Source organism: Macaca thibetana, chromosome 2 (genome assembly GCF_024542745.1).
Source record: "Macaca thibetana thibetana isolate TM-01 chromosome 2, ASM2454274v1, whole genome shotgun sequence".
Classification (NCBI taxonomy): domain Eukaryota; kingdom Metazoa; phylum Chordata; class Mammalia; order Primates; family Cercopithecidae; genus Macaca; species Macaca thibetana.
This window is the reverse complement of record NC_065579.1, coordinates 44,685,627-44,707,930: the sequence shown is the minus strand read 5'-3', so window position 1 is coordinate 44,707,930 and position 22,304 is coordinate 44,685,627. Positions and strand designations below refer to the sequence as shown.

General features: G+C 39.2%; 1 protein-coding gene across 2 annotated transcripts in view; it reads left to right on the top strand.

The window, feature by feature from the left end:
• GK5 (glycerol kinase 5) overlaps nt 1-22,304 on the top strand; it is a 73,090-nt gene that overhangs the window by 24,614 nt on the left and 26,172 nt on the right. For both annotated transcript variants that reach the window (XM_050778110.1, XM_050778111.1), the window contains 5 exons: nt 6,894-7,025; nt 18,385-18,460; nt 19,970-20,031; nt 20,215-20,288; nt 20,482-20,542. In XM_050778110.1, the coding sequence (XP_050634067.1) occupies nt 6,894-7,025; nt 18,385-18,460; nt 19,970-20,031; nt 20,215-20,288; nt 20,482-20,542 (405 nt within the window). The remainder of the gene's footprint in view (nt 1-6,893; nt 7,026-18,384; nt 18,461-19,969; nt 20,032-20,214; nt 20,289-20,481; nt 20,543-22,304) is intronic.

Genomic DNA, 22,304 nt, shown 5'->3' with positions numbered 1-22,304 from the left:
ATGGGTGGTCACTTTAAATACTTTTAAAAAGTCTTATGGTTTAATAAATAATGTGGGTTGGGTGGTTCCAAGATGGCCAAATAGGAACAGCTCCAGGCTACAGGTCCCAGAGTGAGTGATGCAGAAGATGACTGATTTCTGTATTTCCAACTGAGGTACCAGGTTCATCTCACTGGGGTGTGTTGGACAGTGGGTGCAGGACAGTGCGTGCAGCCCACCGAGCGAGAGCCGAAGCAGGGCAAGGCATAGCCTCACTCAGGAAGCACAAGGGGTAAGGGAATTCCCTTTCCTAGCCAAGGGAAACCGTGACACACAGCACCCGGAAAATCAGGTCACTCCCTCCCTAATACTGCGCTTTTCCAAGGGTCTTAGCAAACGGCACACCAGGAGACTATATCCGGCGCCTGGCTCGGAGGGTCCCACGCCCACGGAGCCTCCCTCATTGCTAGTACAGCAGTCTGAGATCTAACTGCAAGGCGGCAGCAAGGCTGGGAGAGGGGCACCCGCCATTGCTGAGGCTTGAGTAGGTAAACAAAGTGGCCTGGAAGCTCGAACTGGGTGGAGCCCACCGCAGCTCAAAGAGGCCTGCCTGCCTCTGTAGACTCTACCTCTGGGGACAGGGCATAGCCAAACAAAAGGCAGCAGAAACCCCTGCAGATTTAAATGTCCCTGTCTGACAGCTTTGAAGAGAGTAGTGGTTCTCCCAGCACGGAGTTTGAGATCTGAGAATGGACAGACTGCCTCCTCAAGTGGGTCCCTGACCCCCGAGTAGCCTAACTGGGAGGCATCCCCCAGTAGGGGCAGACTGATACCTACACGGCCGGGTACCCCTCTGAGACGAAGCTTCCAGAGGAACGATCAGACAGCAGCATTTACTGTTGAGCAATATTCACTCTTCTGCAGCCTCCACTGCTGATACCCAGGCAAACAGGGTCTGGAGTGGACCTCCAGCAAACTCCAGCAGACCTGCAGCTGAGGTCCTGACTGTTAGAAGGAAAAGTAACAAACAGAAAGGACATCCACACCAAAACCCCATCTGTACGTCACCATCATCAAAGACCAAAGGTAGATAACACCACAAAGATGGGGAAAAAACAGAGCAGAAAAGCTGAAAATTCTAAAAATCAGAGTGCCTCCCTTCCTCCAAAGGAATGCAGCTCCTCGCCAGCACTGGAACAAAGCTGGATGGAGAATGACTTTGACGAGTTGAGAGAAGAAGGCTTCAGACAATCAAACTTCTCTGAGCTAAAGGAGGAGGTTCGAACCCATCACAAAGCAGCTAAAAACCTTGGAAAAAGATTAGATGAATAGCTAACTAGAATAACCAATGTAGAGAAGTCCTTAAATGACCTGATGGAGCTGAAAACCATGGCACAAGAACTACGTGACGAATGCACAAGCTTCAGTAACCGATTTGATCAACTGGAAGAAAGGGTATCAGTGATTGAAGATCAGGTGAATGAAATGAAGCGAGAAGAGAAGGTTAGAGAAAAAAGAGTAAAAAGAAATGAACAAAGCCTCCAAGAAATATGAGACTATGTGAAAAGACCAAATCTACATCTGATTGGTGTACCTGAAAGTGATGGGGAGAATGGAACCAAGTTGGAACACACTCTTCAGGATATTATCCAGGAGAACTTCCCCAACCTAGCAAGGCAGGCCAACATTCAAATTCAGGAAATACAGAGAACGCCACAAAGATACTCCTCAAGAAGAGCAACTCCAAGACACATAATTGTCAGATTCACCAAAGCTGAAATGAAGGAAAAAATGTTAAGGGCAGCCAGAGAGAAAGATCAGGTTACCCACCAAGGGAAGCCCATCAGACTAACAGCGGATCTCTCGGCAGAAACTCTACAAGCCAGAAGAGAGTGGGGGCCACTATTCAACACTCTTAAAGCAAAGAATTTTCAACCCAGAATTTCATATCCAACCAAACTAAGTTTCATAAGTGAAGGAGAAATAAAATTCTTTACAGACAAGCAAATGCTGAGAGATTTTGTCACCACCAGGCCTGCCCTACAAGAGCTCCTGAAGGAAGCACTAAACATGGAAAGGAACAACTGGTACCAGCCACTGCAAAAACATGCCAAAATGTAAAGACCAGGAGGAAGAAACTGCATCAACTAATGAGCAAAATAACCAGCTAACATCATAATGACAGGATCAAATTTACACATAACAATATTAACCTTAAATGTAAATGGGCTAAATGCTCCAATTAAAAGACACAGATTGGCAAATTGGCAGATTGGATAAAGAGTCAAGACCCATCAGTGTGCTGTATTCAGGAGACCCATCTCATGTGCACAGACACACATAGGCTCAAAATAAACCGATGGAGGAAGATCTACCAAGCAAATGGAAAACAAAAAAAGGCAGGGGTTGCAATCCTAGTCTCCGATAAAACAGACTTTAAACCATCAAAGATCAAAAGAATCAAATAGATGCAATAAAAAATGATAAAGGAGATATCACCACCGACCCCACAGAAATACAAACTACCATCAGAGAATACTATAAACACCTCCATGCAAATAAACTAGAAAATCTAGAAGAAATGGATAAATTTCTGGACACATACACTCTCCCAAGACTGAACCAGGAAGAAGTTGAATCCCTGAATAGACCAATAACAGGCTCTGAAATAGAGGCAATAATTAATAGCCTACCAACAAAAAAAGTCCAGGACCAGGCGGATTCACAGCCAAATTCTACCAGAGATACAAGGAGGAGCTGGTACCATTCCTTCTGAAACTATTCCAATCAATAGAAAAAGAGGGAATCCTCCCTAACTCATTTTATGAGGCCAGCATCATCCTGAGACCAAAGCCTGGCAGAGACACAACAACAAAAAAGAGAATTTTAGACCAATATTCCTCATGAATATCGATGCGAAAATCCTCAATAAAATACTGGCAAACCGAGTCCAGCAGCACATCAAAAAGCTTATCCGCTATGATCAAGTGGGCTTCATCCCTGGGATGCAAGGCTGGTTCAACATACACAAATCAGTAAATGTAATCCATCATATCAACAGAACTAAAGACAAAAACCACATGATTATCTCAATAGATGCAGAAAAGGCCTTTGACAAAATTCAACAGCCCTTCATGCGAAAAGCTCTCAATAAATTCGGTGTTGATGGAACGTATCTCAAACTAATAAGAGCTATTTATGACAAGCCCACAGCCAATATCATACTGAATGGGCAAAAACTGGAAGCATTCTCTTTGAAAACTGGCACAAGACAGGGATGCTCTCTCTCACTACTCCTATTCAACATAGTGTTGGAAGTTCTGGCCAGGAAATTCAGGCAGGAGAAAGAAATAAAGGGTATTCAATTAGGAAAAGAGGAAGTCAAATTGTCCCTGTTTGCAAATGACATGATTATATATTTAGAAAACCCCATTGTCTCAGCCCAAAATCTCCTTAAGCTGATAAGCAACTTCAGCAAAGTCTCAGGATACAAAATCAATGTGCAAAAATCACAAGCATTCCTATACACCAATAATAGACAAACAGAGAGCCAAATCATGAGTGAACTCCCATTCATAATTGCTTCAAATAGAATAAAATACCTATGAATCCAACTTACAAGGGATGTGAAGGACCTCTTCAAGGAGAACTACAAACCACTGCTCAGTGAAATAAAAGAGGACACAAACAAATGGAAGATCATTCCATGCTCATGCATGGGAAGAATCAGTATCATGAAAATGGCCATATTGCCCAAGGTAATTTATAGGTTCAATGCCATCACCATTAAGCTACCAATGACTTCCTTCACAGAATTGGAAATAACTACTTTAAAGTTCATATGGAACCAAAAAAGAACCCGCATCGCCAAGACAATCCTAAGCCAAAAGAACAAAGCTGGAGGCATCACGCTACCTGACTTCAAACTATACTATACGGCTACAGTAACCAAAACAGCATGGTACTGGTACCAAAACAGAGATATAGACCAATGGAACAGAACAGAGCCTTCAGAAATAATACCACACATCTACAACTATCTGATCTTTGACAAACCTGACAAAAACAGGAGATGGGGAAAGTATTCCCTATTTAATAAATGGTGCTGGGAAAATTGGATAGCCATAAGTAGAAAGCTGAAACTGGATCCCTTCCTTACACCTTATACGAAAATTAATTCAAGATGGATTAGAGATTTAAATGTTAGACCTAAAACCATAAAAACCCTAGAAGAAAACCTAGGCAATACCATTCAGGACATAGGCATGGGCAAGGGCTTCATGTCTAAAACACCAAAAGCAATGGCCACAGAAGCCAAACTTGACAAATGGGATCTAATTAAACTAAAGAGCTTCTGCACAGCAAAAGAAACTACCATCAGAGTGAATAGGCAACCTACAGAATGGGAGAACATTTTTGCAATCTACTCATCTGACAAAGGGCTAATATCCAGAACCTACGAAGAACTCAAACATATTTGCAAGAAAAAAACAACCCCATCAAAAAGTGGGCAAAGGATATGAACAGACATTTCTCAAAAGAAGACATTTATACAGCCAACAGACACATGAAAAAATGCTCATCATCACTCACCATCAGAGAAATGCAAATCAAAACCACAATGAGATACCATCTCATACCAGTTAGAATGGCGATCATTAAAAAATCAGGAAACAGCAGGTGCTGGAGAGGATGTGGAGAAACAGGAACACTTTTACACTGTTGGTGGGACTGTAAACTAGTTCAACCATTGTGGAAAACAGTGTGGCGATTCCTCAAGGATCTAGAACTAGAAATACCATTTGACCCAGCCATCCCATTATGGGGTATATACCCAAAGGATTATAAATCATGCTGCTATCAAGACACATGCACACATGTGTTTATTGTGGCACTATTCATAATAGCAAAGACTTGGAACCAACCCAAAGGTCCGTCAGTGACAGACTGGATTAAGAAAATGTGGCACATATACACCATGGAATACTGTGCAGTCGTAAAAAAGGATGAGTTCATGTCCTTTGTAGGGACATGGATGCAGCTGGAAACCATCATTCTCAGCAAACTATGGCAAGGACAGAAAACCAAACACCGCATGTTCTCACTCATAGGTGGGAATTGAACAGTGAGAACACTTGGACACAGGAAGGGGAACATCACATACCAGGGCCTGTCGTGCTGTGGGGGAAGGGGGAGGGATACCATTAGGAGATACACCTAATGTAAATGAAGCATTAATGGGTGCAGCACACCAACATGGCACATGTATACATATGTAACAAACTTGCACGTTGTGCACATGTACCCTAGAACTTAAAGTATAATTTAAAAAACAAAAGAAAACAAAACAGAAAAATAAATAATGTGAAAAATTTATATGCCATGTAAAATATAAAGAAATGACCAGGCGCGGTGGTTCACGCCTGTAATCCCGGCACTTTGGGAGGCTGGCGTGGGCGGATCACCTGAATTCAGGAGTTCGGGACCAGCCTGGCCAACATGGTGAAACCCCATCTCTACTAAAAGTACAAAAATTAGCCAGGCATGGTGGTCCACATCTGTTATCCCAGCTACTTGGGAGGGTAAGGGAGGAGAATTGCTTGAACCTCAGAGGTGGAGGTTGCATTGCGCTGAGATTGCACCATTGCACTCCAGCACTCTAAGCAAAAAAATGTAAGCCTGGGGAACAGAGTGAGACTCTGTCTCAAAAAACCAAAAAACCAAAAACCATATGTATGTGTGTGTGTGTGTGTGTGTGTGTATATATATATATATATAAAAATGAAGAAAATGTGAGCACTGAATAAGATGAGAAGGAAGTTAAAAGGACAAGACTGAAAAAGAGAACCGAGTGTACAAATTTTCTTAATTGATGTGTTATCAATTAAAAGTGAAAGAAAAAAATGTTTATTACTATTTTTCACAAATAAACCAAAATCTTTAAATTTATTTTGGGGAGTGAGGTAGGATTAACAAAAGTGGGTAAGTTCAACAAGAAATGGGCAATATTTCATAAGTGTTTTGTAAAACATCAGTTTCATAAGTTGAAGTGTCCGTCTACATCCCTGTAGTGTGTGGCAGGATAGGTTTTTTTTTTTTTTCACCCAGTATGTCTTAAAGACCTTAAAACTCAAAGCTTGTTTTCTGTATACCTAAGGCTTTTTGTAAATTAAAGATTTTGCTTATGTTTGATCTTTGATCATTAGATAAGTATAGGTAGTATTAAATAAAATCATACAACCGGATTTTAAAAATTTCTGTCTGTGTTAGTGCTAACTTAATTTCTAATAGGAAAGAAAAAAGCCAATAAAAGCTCATCCTTCATTGTCTAGTATTAAGAGTTCTCAGGTCTTTGATTCATAGAGACAGCTTGAAGCTAAGATATAAGATTATGATTAATGTGAAAATATTTGGACTATGAGCCTTTAAAATCAAAGATTAGCTGATAACTTCGTATAGATGTTATTACTATTGGAATACTAGTGAATTAATGCTATTCTACTAAATAGTATAGATTTATCTGGGAGGCCTGCAATAAACTTAAAGTGTACATATCCCACTGAAATAAGAATACTACAAATATAGCCTCCTTCCTAGATTCTCTCCCTTCACTATCATAGTTAAAAATAGGTAGCGAGGTGAAATATAGTTGTTTTTTTTTTTAAAGTTTATAATAAGTACCTGAGCATCTGGTGTTTGCTAAAGTAATTCAAAGTAGGTATGTTGCATTTCATATGTTAGCATACAAACTGCCTATTTAGGATAATATTGCTGTTTTTTATTAAGTGCAGAAAACACTATTATAAGTAGTTAAATGACTTGTTACTGGGTTTGTTTGCATGTATATAGAATTGATGTGGAAATTTTAAACACTATTAAATGCATTTTCCTAAAATATGTTTTTTAAAATACAGATATTTCACAGTTCTTGCCGAGTGCTTCACTTTTTCACTAGAAGTAAACGACTTTTTGCAGCCAGTTTGTTCACTTTCACAACCCAGCAGACGTCTTTGAGATTGGTCTGGATTTTACAGAACCTGATTGAGGTAAGAAAATACTGTGTGTGTGTGTAAACCATATGAAGACTCCGGGGAAGAAAAAATTAAAGGAATAAAGATAGTAATTTGATTATTTGAGGAAAAATTGTCTACCACATATTGGAATGGAAGACAATGTGGCATCTTGTTTTTGTTTGTTTGTTTGTTTTGCTTTTTTTTTTTTTTTTTTTTTTTTGAGACAGAGTTTTGCTCTTGTTGCTCAGGCTGAAGTGCAATGGCACGATCTCAGCTCACTGCAATCTCTGGCTCCCAGGTTCAGGTGATTCTCCTGCCACAGCCTCCGGAGTACCTGGGATTACAGGTGCCCACCACCACACCCAGCTAATTTTTTGTATTTTTTGTAGAGACGAGATTTCACCATGTTGGCCAGGCTGGTCACAAACTCCTGACCTCAGGTGATCCATCTGCCTCAGCCTCTCAAAGTGCTGGGATTACAGGCGTGAGCCACCATATGGATTACAGGCATGAGCCATATCTTTGATTTATATCAGTGGAATTCTTTTGTGTCAGACTCCTTTTGCTCAACATCATGTTTTTGACATATAGCAATGTTGTGTGTAAATTACTTTGCTTATATTTTCATTGCTATTTGCTGTTCAATGTATGATTTTACCATAGTTTATTGTCTATTCTATTCATGTACATTTGGGTTATTTCCTGTTTTTAGCTGTTATGATTAATGCATCTCTTGGTGTATATGTAATTGCTATGTCTATACATAGGAATGGAATTTTTAGGGCATGAATGTTTATATATGTCTTCACTTTTTTTTTTTTTTTTTTTTTGAGACAGAGTCTCACTCTGTCACCCAGGCTGGAGTGCAATGTGTGATCTCGGCTCACTGTAACTTCTGCCTCCCAGGTTCAAGCGATTCTCCTGCCTCAGCCTCCTGAATAGCTGGGATTACAGGCGCAGGCCATCATGCCCAGCTAGTTTTTGTATTTTTAGTAGAGATGGGGTTTCACCATGTTGGCCAGGCTGGTCTTGAACTCCTGACCTCATGATCCGCCCGCCTCGGCCTCCGAAAGTGCTAGGATTACAAGCATGAGTCACCACGCCCAGCCATATATCTTTATCTTTAATGGATAATGTCAAAACACTTTTGCAAAGTGATAATAAGAATTTACACACTCTCTATCAGTATGTGATCAGAGGACTTTTTATTTCATTTACGATTGTAATTGACATTGTTAGTTTTTTATATTTTAGCCATCCTAGTTGGTAAGTAATAATATCTGAGTGTGATATTAGACTGGATAAAAAAACAAGATCTAACTATATGTTGTCTATAAGGGGCACACTTTAGATTTAAAAAATATAAAGAGGTTAAAAGTGAGTGGAAAAGATATGTAAACAGTCACTGTATCATGTAAACAGTTACATATATCATGTAAACAGTCACTATAAGAAACCGGAGTGGCCGGGCGCGGTGGCTCACGCCTGTAATCCCTGCACTTTGGGAGGCCGAGGCGGGCGGATCACGAGGTCAGTAGATCGAGACCATCCTGGCTAACACGGTGAAACCCCGTCTCTACTAAAATACAAAAAATTAGCCGGGCGCGGTGGCGGGCCCCTGTGGTCCCAGCTACTTGGGAGGCTGAGGCAGGAGAATGGCGCAAACCCGGGAGGCGGAGCTTGCAGTGAGCCGAGATGGTGCCACTGCACTCCAGCCTGGGCGACAGAGTGAAGACTCCGCCTCAAAAAAAAAAAAAAAAAAAAAAAAAAAAAAAAAAAAGAAACCGGAGTGTTTATATTAACATCAGACAGTATAGACTTTAAAACAAAAATATGTTACTAGAGATAAAAAGGGAATTTTACAATGATAAGATGGTCAATTCATCATAAATATATAACAGTTATAAACACCTAATAACAGAGGTCCACACTACATGAAGCAAAAATGGACAGAATTGAAGGGAAAAATAGACAGTCGAGCAGGAGAGTTGGAGACTTCAGTGCCCCACTTTCTTTTTTTTTTTCCTTTTTTTTTTTGAGACGGAATCTCGCTCTGTCACCCAGGCTGGAGTGCAGTGGCATGATCTCGGCTCACTGCGAGCTCCAGCTCCTGGGTTCACGTCATTCTTCTGCCTCAGCCTCCCAGGTAGCTGGGACTACAGGAGCCCGCCACCACGCCCGGCTAATTTTTTGTATATTTAGTAGAGATGGGGTTTCACCGTGTTAGCCAGGAGAGTCTTGATCTCCTAACCTCATGATCCACCTGCCTCGGCCTCCCAAAGTGCTGGGATTACAGGCGAGAGCCACTGTGCTTGGCCCTCACTTTCAGTAATGAATAGAATAACTAGACAGAAGATTAACAAGGAAATAGAAAGTTGATTAACAGTAACAACTAACTAGACCTAACAGACATTTATAGAAAACTCTACCCAAGAACAGAATATACATTCTCCTGAAGTGTACATGGAACTTTCTCCAGGATAGATCATAGGCTAGGCCATACTACAAGCCTCAGTAAATTTAAAGGGATTGAAATCATATGAAGTCTGTTGTCTGACCATAAAGGCTTCAAATTAAAAGTAACAGAAAAAACTTGGGAAGTTCTAAAATATATGAAGATTAAACAACATACTTAAAAATAACCAATGGGTCCAAGAAGAAATCGTAAGAGAAAATTAAGAAATACTTTGAGATGAATGAAAATAAGATACAACATACCAAAACTTATTAGATGCAGATAAAGTACTTAGAAGGAAATTTATAGTAAGACTATATTACATGTAGAAGAGTATATTTAAAAAGAAGAAAAATATCAAGTCAATAATCTACCATTCTACCTTACGACATGGAAAATGATGAGCAAACTAAATCCAAAACAAGCAGAAGGAAAGAAATAATTGAATTAGAGCAAAATTAATGCAATAGAGAATAGAAAAACAGTGAAGAAAAATCAATAAAATCAAAAGTTGCTTCTTTGAAAAGATTAGCTAAACTGACAAAGACAAGAGAGAAAACCCAAATAACTAAAATTATGAATTATTATGAAATTATGGATATTAATACTGACCTCACAGAAATACAAAGCATTAATAGGCAATACCATGAACAAGTGCATGCCAACAAATTAGATAACCAAGATAAAATGAAAAATTTCCTAGAAGTAACACAAACTACTGGAAATAACTCAAGAAGAAATAAATAATCTGAATAAATCTATAACAAGTAAAGAGATTGAAGTAATAAATAATAAATTCTCACCTAGAAAAGCCCAGAGCCAGATGGCTTTACTAGTGAATTCTACCAAAAGTTTAAAGAAGAATTAACACAATCCTTTCACAACTTCTTCCAAAAAATAGAAAGGGAAAATAGACAATTGAATAGTAATAGTTGGAGACTTTAATACCCCATCAATAGTGGATTATACTTCCATTATTGGAGTGAGAGATACTTCCCAGCTCTTTCTTTTAGGCCATTATTCTCTGATAACCAAATCAAAGACATCAAGAGAAAATAAACTGACAGACCAATATTCCTTATGAATACAAATGCAGAAATCCTCAACAAGGCTGGGTGTGGTGGCTCATGCCTGTAATCCCAGCACTTTGGGGGTCTAAGGCAAGAGGATTGCTTGAACCCAGAAGTTCAAGACCTGCCTGGGCAATATAGCAAGATACCATCTCTCCAAAAAAATTAAAAATTAAAAAATTAGCTGGGTATAGTAATACATACCTGTAGTCCCAGCTACTTGGGAGACTGGCATGGGAGGATTGCTTACCCCGGAGTTTGAGACAGCAATGATCTAGGATCACACCACCACTGCACTCCAGCTTGGATGACAGAGCAAGACCCTGTCTCTGGAAAAAAACCGCACACACCCACAAAACTTCAGCAAAATATTAGCAAGTCAAATCCAGCAACATATAAAAAGGATTATATATCATGACTAAGTGGGATTTATCCCAAGAATACAGGATTGGTTTAGCATTCAAAAATCGATTAATATGGATCTTTTATTAAAACTGGTAAATGAGAAAAATAGAAAATTAATATACACCATATTAATAGGATAAAGGACAAAAAAAAGATCATGTCAGTAGATGTAGAAAAAAGTGTTTGACAATATCTAGTGCCTGATAAAATGCTCAACACACTAGGAATAGAAGGAAAGTGCTTCAACGTGATCTGTGAAAAACTCACAGCCAACACCATAGTTAATAGTCAAAGACTGAATGTTTTTCTCCTAAGTTCGGGAATAAGACAAAGATGTCCACTCTCACCACTTCTAATTAACATTGTATGAGAGGTTCTAAGCCGGGGCAGTTGAACAAGACAATGTAATAAAAGGCAACTAGATTGGAAAGGAAGGAGTAAAACTATCTCTATGATGCAGATGACATGATCTTGTATATTGAAAATCCTAAGGAATTTCCTAAAAAAAATTAGCACTAATATTATAAATGAGTGTAGTAAGGTCAGAGGGTATAAGATCAATATACAAAAAAAAAAAAAAATTCTTTTTTGAGACAGTCTGTCACCCAGGCTTGAGTACAGTGGCACAATAGCAGTCACTATAGCCTCAACCTCCAGGCTGAAGAGATCCTCTTACTTCAGCCTCCTGAGTAGCTGGGACTACAGGCGCACACCACTATGCCCAGTTAAGTTTTTTTTTTTTTCTGAGACGGAGTCTTACTCTGTCATCCAGTCGGGAGTGCGGTGGCATGATCTTGGCTTACTGCAACCTCTGCCTCCCAGGCTCAAGCGATTCTCCTGCCTCAGCCTCCCAAGTAGCTGGGACTACAGGCGTGCACCACAATGCCCAGATAACTTTTGTATTTTTAGTAGAGACGGAGTTTCACCATGTTGGCCAGGCTGGTCTCGAACTCCTGACGTTAAGTGATCCGCCCACCTCGACCTCCCAAAGTGTTGGGATTACAGGTGTGAGTCACTGTGCCTGGCCCCAGTTAATTTTTAAAATTTTTGTAGAAACAAAGTCTCACTATTTTGTCCTAGCTGCTCTTGAACTCCTGAGCTCCAGTAATCTTTCCACCCCAGCCTTCCAAACTGCTGGGAATACAGGTGTGACCCGCTGCATACAGCTAAAAATTAATCGTGTTTCTATATACTAGCAATGAACAACTAGAACATGAAATTAAGAAAACAATTTTGGCTGGACGCAGTGGCTCACGCCTGTAATCCCAGCACTTTGGGAGGCTGAGGCAGGTGGATCACCTGAGATCAGGATTTTGAGACCAGCCTGGCCAACATGGTGAAACCCCGTCTCTACTAAAAATACAAAAATTAGTCAGGCATGGCGATGGACTCCTGTAATCCCAGCTATGCAGGAGACTGAGGCAGGAGAATCGCTTGAACTGGGGAGGCAGAGGTTGCAGTGAGCCGAAATCACACCATTGCACTCCAGCCTGGGCAACAGAGCAAGATGCTGTCTCCGCCTGCCAAAAAAAGAAAGAAAGAAAACAATTTCATTTACAAAAACATCAAAAAGAATAAAATACGTATGAATAAGCTTAACTACAAAATATTTACTTTGAAAAGTACAAAACATTGTTGAATACAGTTAATGAAGGCCTAAATAAATGGAAAGACATATACATGGATTGGAATATTTAATACTGTTAAGATTATAGTATTCTTCAAATTTATCTACAGGTACAACACAATTTCTACCAAAATTCCTCTTTTTTTTTTTTTTGTAGCAGACAAGCTGATCCTAAAATTCACCTAGAAATTTGAGAAACCCAGATTAGCAAAAGAATCTTGAAAAAGGAACAGTATGGGAAAACTCACACTTCTCAATTTCATTGTGGCTTTAATTTGCGTTACTCTATTTCCTAACAAAGTTGATAACTTTTCACATACTTACCATTTGTATATCCTTTTGTGAAGTACCTCAGTCCTTTGTTTTCTAATAAATTAATACACTTTAATTTTAGAGTTGTTTTAGGTTTACAGAAACATTCAGCAGTAAATATAGTTTCCATATCCAACAGTTTCTGCTGTTTATTAGCATCTTGTATTATGGTAGTACATTTGTTACAATTAATGAACCAATATGGAAACATTATTATTAATGTAATGTATCTACTATTGCAGTACTATTATACACCATAGTTTCACTGCCCTGAAAAATCCCCTATCCTTCACCTACTCACATCTCTTTCTGAACCCTGGGTAACATTGATATTTTTATTGTCTCTACAACTTTGTATTTTCCAGAATATCATATAGTTGGAATCATACAGTATATAGACTTTACACACTGGCTTCTTTCGCTTAACAATATGCATTTAAGGTTTCTCCATGTATTTTTGTGCCTTGATAGCTCATTTCTTTTATCACCTAATAATATTGCATTGTCTGAATGTGGCACAGTTTATCCAATCACTTTTTTTTTTTGAGACGGAGTGCAGTGGCGTGATCTCGGCTCACTGCAACTTCCACCTCCCAGTTTCAAGCAATTCTCCTGCTTTAGCCTCCCAAGTAGCTGAGATTACAGGTGCCTGCCACCATGCCCAGTTGATTTTTATATTTTTAGTAGAGACGGGGTTTCATCGTGTTGGCCAGGCTGCTCTCGAACTCCCGACCTTAAGTGATCCACCTGCTTCGGCCTCCCAAACTGCTGGAATTACAAGCATGAGCCACCGTGCCCGGCCTATCCAGTTACCTATTGAAAAACATCTTGGTTGCTTCCAGCTTTTGGCAATTATGAATAAAACTGCTATACACTTTTGTGTGCAGGTTTTTATTTGGACATAAATCTTGAACTCGTTTGAGTAAATAGGTGTATGATTGTTGGATCATATGGTATGACTGCATTTAGTTTTGTAAGAAACTATCAAGCTCTATCCTCCAAAGTAGCTGTGTCATTTTGCATTCCTGCCAACAGTTGGAGAGTTCCTCTTGCTTCATATCCTTGCCAACATTTGCTGTTGTCAGTGCTTTGGATTTTAGCCATTTTAATAGGTGTGTAGTAGTATCTTATTGTTTCAATAGGTGTGTAGTAATATTCATTGTTTACAATTCCCTAATGACATGTAATACAGAGCATATTTTCATGTGCTTATTTACCATTGGTATATCTTGGGTGAGGTGTCTGTTCAGATCTTTTCCCATTAAAAAAATTTTTGTTTGTTTAGAGACAGATTCTTGCTCTGTCACCCAGGCTGGGGTGCAGTGGCATGATCGTGTCTCATTACAGCCTCAAAACTCATGGGCTCAAGTGAGCTTCCTGCCCCAGCCTCCTGAGTAACTGGGACTACAGGCATGTGCCACTATGCCTGGCTAATGTTTTCACTATTTGTTTATTTATTTATTTATTTAGAGACAGAGACTCACTCTGTCACCCAGGTTGAATGCCTTGGCATCATCTCGGCTCACTGCAAACCCTGCTTCCTGGGTTCAAGTGATTCTCCTGCCTCAGCCTTCCAAGTAGCTGGGATTATAGGTGGCTAATTTTTGTATTTTTAGTAGAGATGGGGTTTCACCATATTGGCCAGGCTGGTCTTGAACTTCTGACTTCAAGTGATCCACCTGCCTCGGCCTCCCAAAGTACTGGGATTACAGGTGTGAGACACAGAGCCCAGCCAAATTTTTTCACTTATAATAGAGACAGAGTGTCGCTATGTTTCCCAGGTTGTCCTCAAACTCTTGAGCTCAAGTGATCCTGCTACCTTGACCTCCCAAAGTGCTGGGCTATAGGTGCGCGCCATCGCACCTAGCCCCACTTAAATTTTTTTTTTAATGTGTAGACTTATTGTTAGGCAATTGATATCTTTTGTAGCTATTTTAACTAGTCCTTTAAATTATTATACTTCTTGCTGGGCGCAGTGGCTCATACCTGTAATCCCAGCACTTTGGGAGGCCGAGGTGGGCAGATCACGAGGTCAGGAGTTCAAGACCAGTCTGGCCAATATGGTGAAACCCTGTCTCTACTAAAAATACAAAAATCAGCCGAGCCTGGTGGCGCACACCTGTAGTCTCAGCTACTCGGGAGGCTGAGGCAGAAGAATCATTTGAACCCAGGAGGTGGAGGTTGCAGTGAGCTGAGACCGCACCACTGCACTCCAGCCTGGGCGAGAGTGCCAGACTCTGTCTCAAAAAATATAAAATTTATTTATACTTCTTTTTGGCTGGTCTTTAGAAATATAGTTACTTTTTATGAATTGATCTTTAATCCAGTAATACTGCTGAATTCACTTAGTTATTCTAGTAACTTATCTAATAGCTTTTTTTGCAAGGGATGTTTCTGTGTGTACAGTTATGTCTTTTGCAAATGACTAGATTTTTTTTCTACTGGTTTAACACTATTTTTCTTTTTCATTGGCAAGGGCCTCCAGGATATGTTGATTAGAAGGAGCGATCATTAATTCTGTTTCTTGTTTCTGATCTTGGACCAAAGGCTTTCAACATTTTTTTACTTAGATGAATTAGGTTTTGGGGTGCTATCCTTTGTACTTTATCAAATTAAGGAAGTTCTCTTTCTTTCCTAAGCTTGCTGACACTTTTTATTATGAGTGGGTACTGAATTTATCAAACACATTTTCTGCGCTTATTATCTAGGTTTAGTGTGTTTTATGCAAGCTACTTGTGGTTTGTAGGGCTTTTTGAATTTGTTGCTTGAGGTCTTTGTTGATTTTGAAAAATTCTCAGCTGTTATCTCTTCAAATGTAATTTCTGCTCCATTCTCCTTATCTTCTTTTTTTCTCAAAGCCCAAATATGGGCCATTGCCCTAAGACCTCAACTCTGTGGATCTAAGGAGAGTTGTTGATTTTCAGTTTACTTTTTGTGTGTGTGTGTGAGGATATAAGTAATGACTTCCAAGCTCTTTACCTATCAAACAGGAAATCGGAGTCCCTTCTTGTACATTTTTAAGTTTAGACCTTCTCAATCCCCTGTATATCTAACCCTATCTTACATATTTTCCATCCTTTTGTCTTTCCTTGCTTCATTCTACCCAGCCTATTCCAACCTATCTTCCAATTCTCTTATTCACTCTTCAATTGTTTCTAATGTGCTATTAAAACCCATTAAGTTCCTAATTTTTTAGTTCTATAATTTATATTTTTTCCCATATAATTAGCATGTTTATTTTAAAGTCCATGACTGTGAATTCCAACATCTGTAGCTCCCATGGACTGTCTTTTTTTCCTGTTTTTGTTTTTCTTCCATGTTATTGTTTCTTCATATGTCTGGTTACTTATTTGTGTATATGTGTATATATGTGATCTTGACATTATATTTGTAAAATTGTGTGTAGAATTTGAGAGCCTTAACATAATGCTGTCTTGCTCTAGATAACAATTTATGTTTGTTTCTTCCATTCTTCCAGTTAACAGGATTATCTCAATCCAACTTAATAATTGAGATGATTCAAATCTGACTTGTAGTTCCTATGAGAGCCTGTCCTTCTAGTTTACTCCTGCTCTTAGGGTAGAGCCATTTGCAGTCATTAGCCAATGTGAGGGAGGTTGACCTTGGTCCTCCTACCTTAGGAAGCCCTAATGTCTACTCTGTGTTACCCTAGCCTCCTAGGGGCCTAGCACCTATCAGAGACCCTGGCTCATAAATATTTTTTTAATAGATGGATGAATTGAACACCTGTCATGCATTGTGCTACTCACTGAAATATAGGTTAACTTTTGGCTATTAAAAAAATTATATCTGGAACAAATTTTAGAATAAAAATTTCTAAATTTAACAAGAGTTTGAAATATAATATTACTTTAAAGCACTCCATATTTAAGTGGCATAACTCTTCAATGGAATATTAAAGTACTTGTATTATAAATAACCTATAAATGACCTTGTTTTTGGAACTCATGTCATTTGTTTTCATTTTACTGATCCTTTCTACTATTAAAGTATAATTTATCTTTAAATGTTTTCATTTGCTTTTCTTTTTATTTCAGTTATTTACTTACTTAAGTATTTTTGGGAACATCTGCCATTTGCTGGGAACCCTCCTACGTGTTGGGATTATGAATATAAATGCAATCTTGTCCCTGCCCTTAAAGAGCTAAGGGTCTAGTAGAGAGGCAGTAATGGTGTGAGATAATGGCTAAATGGAAGCTATCCATAGGATGCTACAGACTGAGTTAGAAGGAGTGTGGGAGTGGGCCAGGCTTGGACAAAGCCAGGAAATGCTGGTCTTGAAGGACACATAAGAGTTATAGAGGTGATAAACTTTTTTTCAAGAAATTGTTTTTCAGTTTGTTAATAACACCCTAATAGGCATTTCAGTTTCTCTGCTAGCTATTATAGTTTAAAGAGGTATTGACACCTCTGTTTCCCTTGGCATGCTTTATGCCAAGAATTGTCCTGTTAGTAATATTTTAGGCTTTGAGGGGCATAAGGTTTTTGTCACAACCACTCTGCCATGAAAGCAGCCATAGGCAACAAATGAGCATAGCTGTGTTCCAATAAGACTTTATTTATGGACACTGAAATTTGAGTTTCATATAATTTTCATGTGTCACAAAATATTCTCCTTTTGTCTTTTTAACCATTAAAAATTATGAAAACCATTTTTAATTTGCTATACAAAAACAGAGAATAGGCTGGATTTGGCCTGTGGGCCGTAGTATACCATCCCAGCTTTGGGCTTTTTTTTTTTTTTTTTTTTGAGACGGAGTCTCGCTCTGTCGCCCAGGCTGGAGTGCAGTCATGTGATCTCATCTCACTGCAGGCTCCACCTCCCAGGTTCACACCATTCTCCTGCCTCAGCCTCCCAAGTAGCTGGGACTATAGGTGCCCGCCACCATGCCCAGCTAATTTTTTTTTTTTGTATTTTTTAGTAGAGATGGGGTTTCACCATGTTAGCCAGAATGGTCTCCATCTCCTGACCTCGTGATCTGCCCACCTCGGCCTCCCAAAGTGCTGGGATTACAGGTGTAAGCCACCGTGCCCAGCCAGTTTTTGCATTTTTAGTAGAGATGGGGTTTCACCATGTTGGCCAGGCTGGTTTCGAACTCCTGACGTTAGGTGATCCTCCTGCCTCAGCCTCCCAAAGTACTGGGATTACAGGTGTGAGCCACCGCACCCAGCCAACTAGTGTATGTTTAAACTAAAAATGTATATGCTTTTTTTAAAAAAAAGAAACAAAAACACAAAAGTAACTAACACATGCTTGGTATAAAACTAAAACCTTTCAGAAATATTATATAGAAAATGAAAATCTTCCCTCTCTCCCCCGGCTAGATCTCATTCCCTATATAATAATCACTTAGAACCATTTGGAATATGTTCTAGAAATTTTTTCTGTGTATATATTAATTTTTATAAAAATGGGTTTATATTGTATCACTGATCTGCATTTAATCATGCACTTAGTAATTTGGCCTTTTTGAATCGATTTTGTGCTGTTGTGTTTTCAAGGTGCAAAAGGCAGTTGAAGAAGAAAATTGCTGCTTCGGAACTGTTGATACCTGGTTGTTGTATAAGCTCACAAAAGGTAAAGATGACCTGGAAGATCTATTTTAAGTAACTGAAATTTGATCAGGAGAAATGATTTGCCTGAAAAAAGTAGAAGTTGCTTTTTTTTTTTTTTTGAGCTAGGGTCTCGCTCTGTCAACCAGGCTGGAGTGCAATGGTGTAATTATGGCTCATTGCAGCTCAGCTTCCGGGGCTCAGGCGATCCTCCCGCTTCAGCCCCCTGAGTAGCTGGGACTATTGGTATGTGCCACCATGCCTGGATAATTTTTTGCATTTTTAGTAGAGACAGGGTTTTGCCATGTTGCCCAGGCTGGTCTTGAACTCCTGGACTCAAGCAGTCCATCTGCCTTAGCCTCCCAAAGTGCTGGGATTGCAGGCATAAACCACCACACCTGGCCAGAAGTTACTTTTTTTTTCCCCCCTTCCTGTACTCCAGACGTACTGCTCTTTGATATTCTAATAACAACATGTTCTAGTAAAGCTAGACTTATTCTAGATTTATTATAAGAGGAGGACAATTTTTAAATAAATTGTGATGAAACTTCAATATAAGACTGGGGAACAGTTTTTTGTTTTTTGTTTTTTTTTGAGACGGAGTCTCGCTCTGTTGCCCAGGCTAGAGTGCGGTGGCTCGATCTCAGCTCACTGCCAGCTCCGCCTCCTGAGTTTACGCCATTCTCCTGCCTTAGCCTCCCGAGTAGCTGGGACTACAGGCTCCCGCCACCTCGCCCGGCTAGTTTTTTGTATTTTTTAGTAGAGACGGGGTTTCACCCTGTTAGCCAGGATGGTCTCGATCTTCTGACCTCGTGATCCGCCCTTCTCGGCCTCCCAAAGTGCTGGGATTACAGGCTTGGGCCACCGCGCCCGGCCGGGAACAGTCTTAATTTCAAGAATAATAAGACAAGTTCAGTCATAAATCTGCCATTTTGCTAGTGGGTATAACTATGGGTGACATTAACATCTTTGAGCCTCTTTGTTATCTTTAAACTGGGGGATCATAAAGTGACAACATGTATGTAAGTACTTTTGCACAACTATAAAAGTTTATAAAAATTAAGTGGGAAATTGCTTTTGGAGACTTCACATTGAAAATACACATTTTGGGCCGGGTGCGGTGGCTCACGCCTGTAATCCCAGTACTTTGGGAGACCAAGGCGGGCGGATCACTTGAGGTTGGGAGTTTGAGACCAGCCTGACCAACATGGAGAAACCCCATCTCTACTAAAAAATATAAAATTAGCCGGGCGTGGTGGCACATGCCTCTAATCCCAGCTACTCGGGAGGCTAAGGCAGGAGAATCACTTGAACCTGGGAGGCAGAGGTTGTGGTGAGCTGAGATCGTACCATTGCATTCCAGCCTGAGCAACAAGTGAAACTCTATCTCAAAAAAAAAAAAAAAAGAAAGAAAGAAAGAAAATACACATTTTGGAATGAATTTGAGGGTAGACAAAGGTCTATATTATACACTATGGATAGGTGTTGATTTATACTATCTGATAATAAATGTATTTTTCCTATTTAAATTTAGGTTCTGTATATGCCACAGATTTTTCAAATGCTAGTACAACTGGACTTTTTGACCCATATAAGGTAAAATTTTTTCTTCTTCTTTTTGAATCATACATTTTTGTGTAATATAGATAGATTTAAATTTTTTAAATTAGTTTATTTTTAATTGACAAATATATCATGTACAACATGATTTTTTGATATATGTTTAGAGGTTTGATATATGTAAATATGCATATTCTGATGGTATGTTTTTCTCCTCAGATGTGTTGGAGTGGGATAATTACCTCTCTAATTTCGATACCACTTTCTCTCCTACCTCCCGTGAGGGACACAAGGTAATAATAAACATCAGACATGGTAACCAGCACAATGGTTCTTGAATTCATTTTGTTTTGTGGGGAAAAGCATTTTATTACATGTTTGAAGGACTTGTGTGTTCGTTATGTAACTTTTTGGCTTATGCAAAAAAACAATTCACTGAGTTTTAAAACTAATATAAACTAACTTTTTAATGAATTTTATTTGAAGCCACAATTTTGGATCAGTGGATGAAGAGATATTTGGTGTGCCTATACCAATAGTTGCCTTGGTAAGTAGGAAACTTGAGGGATTCCCTTTGTATAGTATAAACTAAAGTAATATGTATGAATAATTGGGACTGGCTTTAAGGGAAACAGAATGTCTTTGGCAGAGTAAAGATTAAAGTATTTTTTTTTCTTTTTAAGTTAAAGGTGCCTGGATATGACTAGAGTATCTGCTATATTTTTGGGAAGGGGACCATTGAGCCAGTATTCTATCATGGAAGTACTTTATAACCTTTTCTGACTTGCCTGTATATTGTTTATCAGAAAATTTAAATTTTTTAAAAGATTTTTAAAATTCTGAGTAGTATTTAGTTTACATTTGGTACAAAACACAGTGATGGAGCGAGTATTTATGTTCTGTTTGATAAAGTGTAACCACAAACAGTAATTAGGGCAACTTAAACTAATAGAGAAAATTGTATGTACATTTAATAAAGTCCTTAGCCAGCATCTACCAGTAAATAAGTTTGTAGAAGAATGAAATAGTTGCCATTTTTGATTTTTTTTTTTTTTTTTGAGACAGAGTCTCACTGTGTCACTCAGGCTGGAGTGCAGTGGTATAATCACGGCTCACTGCAGCCTCGGCTTCCTGGGCTCAGGTGATTCTTCCACCCCAGCCTCCAAGTAGCCGGGACCACAGGTGTGTGCCACAACACCTGGCTAATTTTTTGTATTTTTGGTAGACATATGATTTTGCTGTGTTCCCCCAGCTGGTCTCGAACTCCTAGACTGGGGCCTTCCGTCGCCTTTGCCTCCCCAAGTGCTCGGACTACAGGTATGAGCCACTGTGCCAAACCTGTTTTTGATTTTTAAGAGTCCTTTCACATTGCCTTTGATTTCTTGTGGCAGCTTAAGCAGGAGGTATAGACCACCTGTTGCAAGATGGGCAGTCTCCATAGTAGCTGGGGGAGCAACTGAGGGAAAGTGAATTTAATTTCCAAGTTACAAATTCATTATCATTTAGAGAGGATCGGTCTTATTCAATCTAGGCATAGGTGCAGGGTTAGATTAAGGTATGGCTGGAAGAATTACCAATTAGTGACAGAGGGTTCTTTAAATGAACTGTTGTTGTTGTTGTTGTTGTTGTTGTTGATGTTGTTGTTGAGATGGAGTTTTACTCTTGTCTCCCAGACTGGAGTGCAGTGGCATGATCTCACCAATGGCTCACTGCGACCTCCGCCTCTCGGGTTCAAGCAACTCTTCTGCCTCAGCCTCCTGAGTAGCTAGGACTATAGGTGTGCACCACCATGCTCAACTAATTTTTGTATTTTTCCTAGAGATGGGGTTTCACCATGTTGGCCAGGCTGGTCTCGAACTTCTGACCTCAGGTCTCCCAAAGTGTTGGAATTATAGGCATGAGGCACCAGGCCCAGCCTTTAGATGAGTTTTGATCCTTAAAATGTTGCTGTTTGTGTATCTACATTTGACTATATTAACAAAATGTTACAATTTTTATTTTAACAAAAATGCAGGTTGGGAAATAGATGGTTTTTACTTACATCTATTTATATCAAAACATTTACCTATGTTTTATATTGTTTAATAAAATAGATTTGTGAGGGTTAGTTATTTTGACTAATGAATGAAACAAATGTAAGTGGAAAATGAAAAAATCTTAGTTTTTTTTGGGGGTATCATTTTTATTCTTACCTTCATTTCTAAGATTATTCATAGGTACTTAAAAGTCTTGAAGTAGGTTACCCATTAAAAATTCCTAAGGCAGGCTGGGCACGGTGGCTCACGATTGTAATCCCAACATTCTGGGAG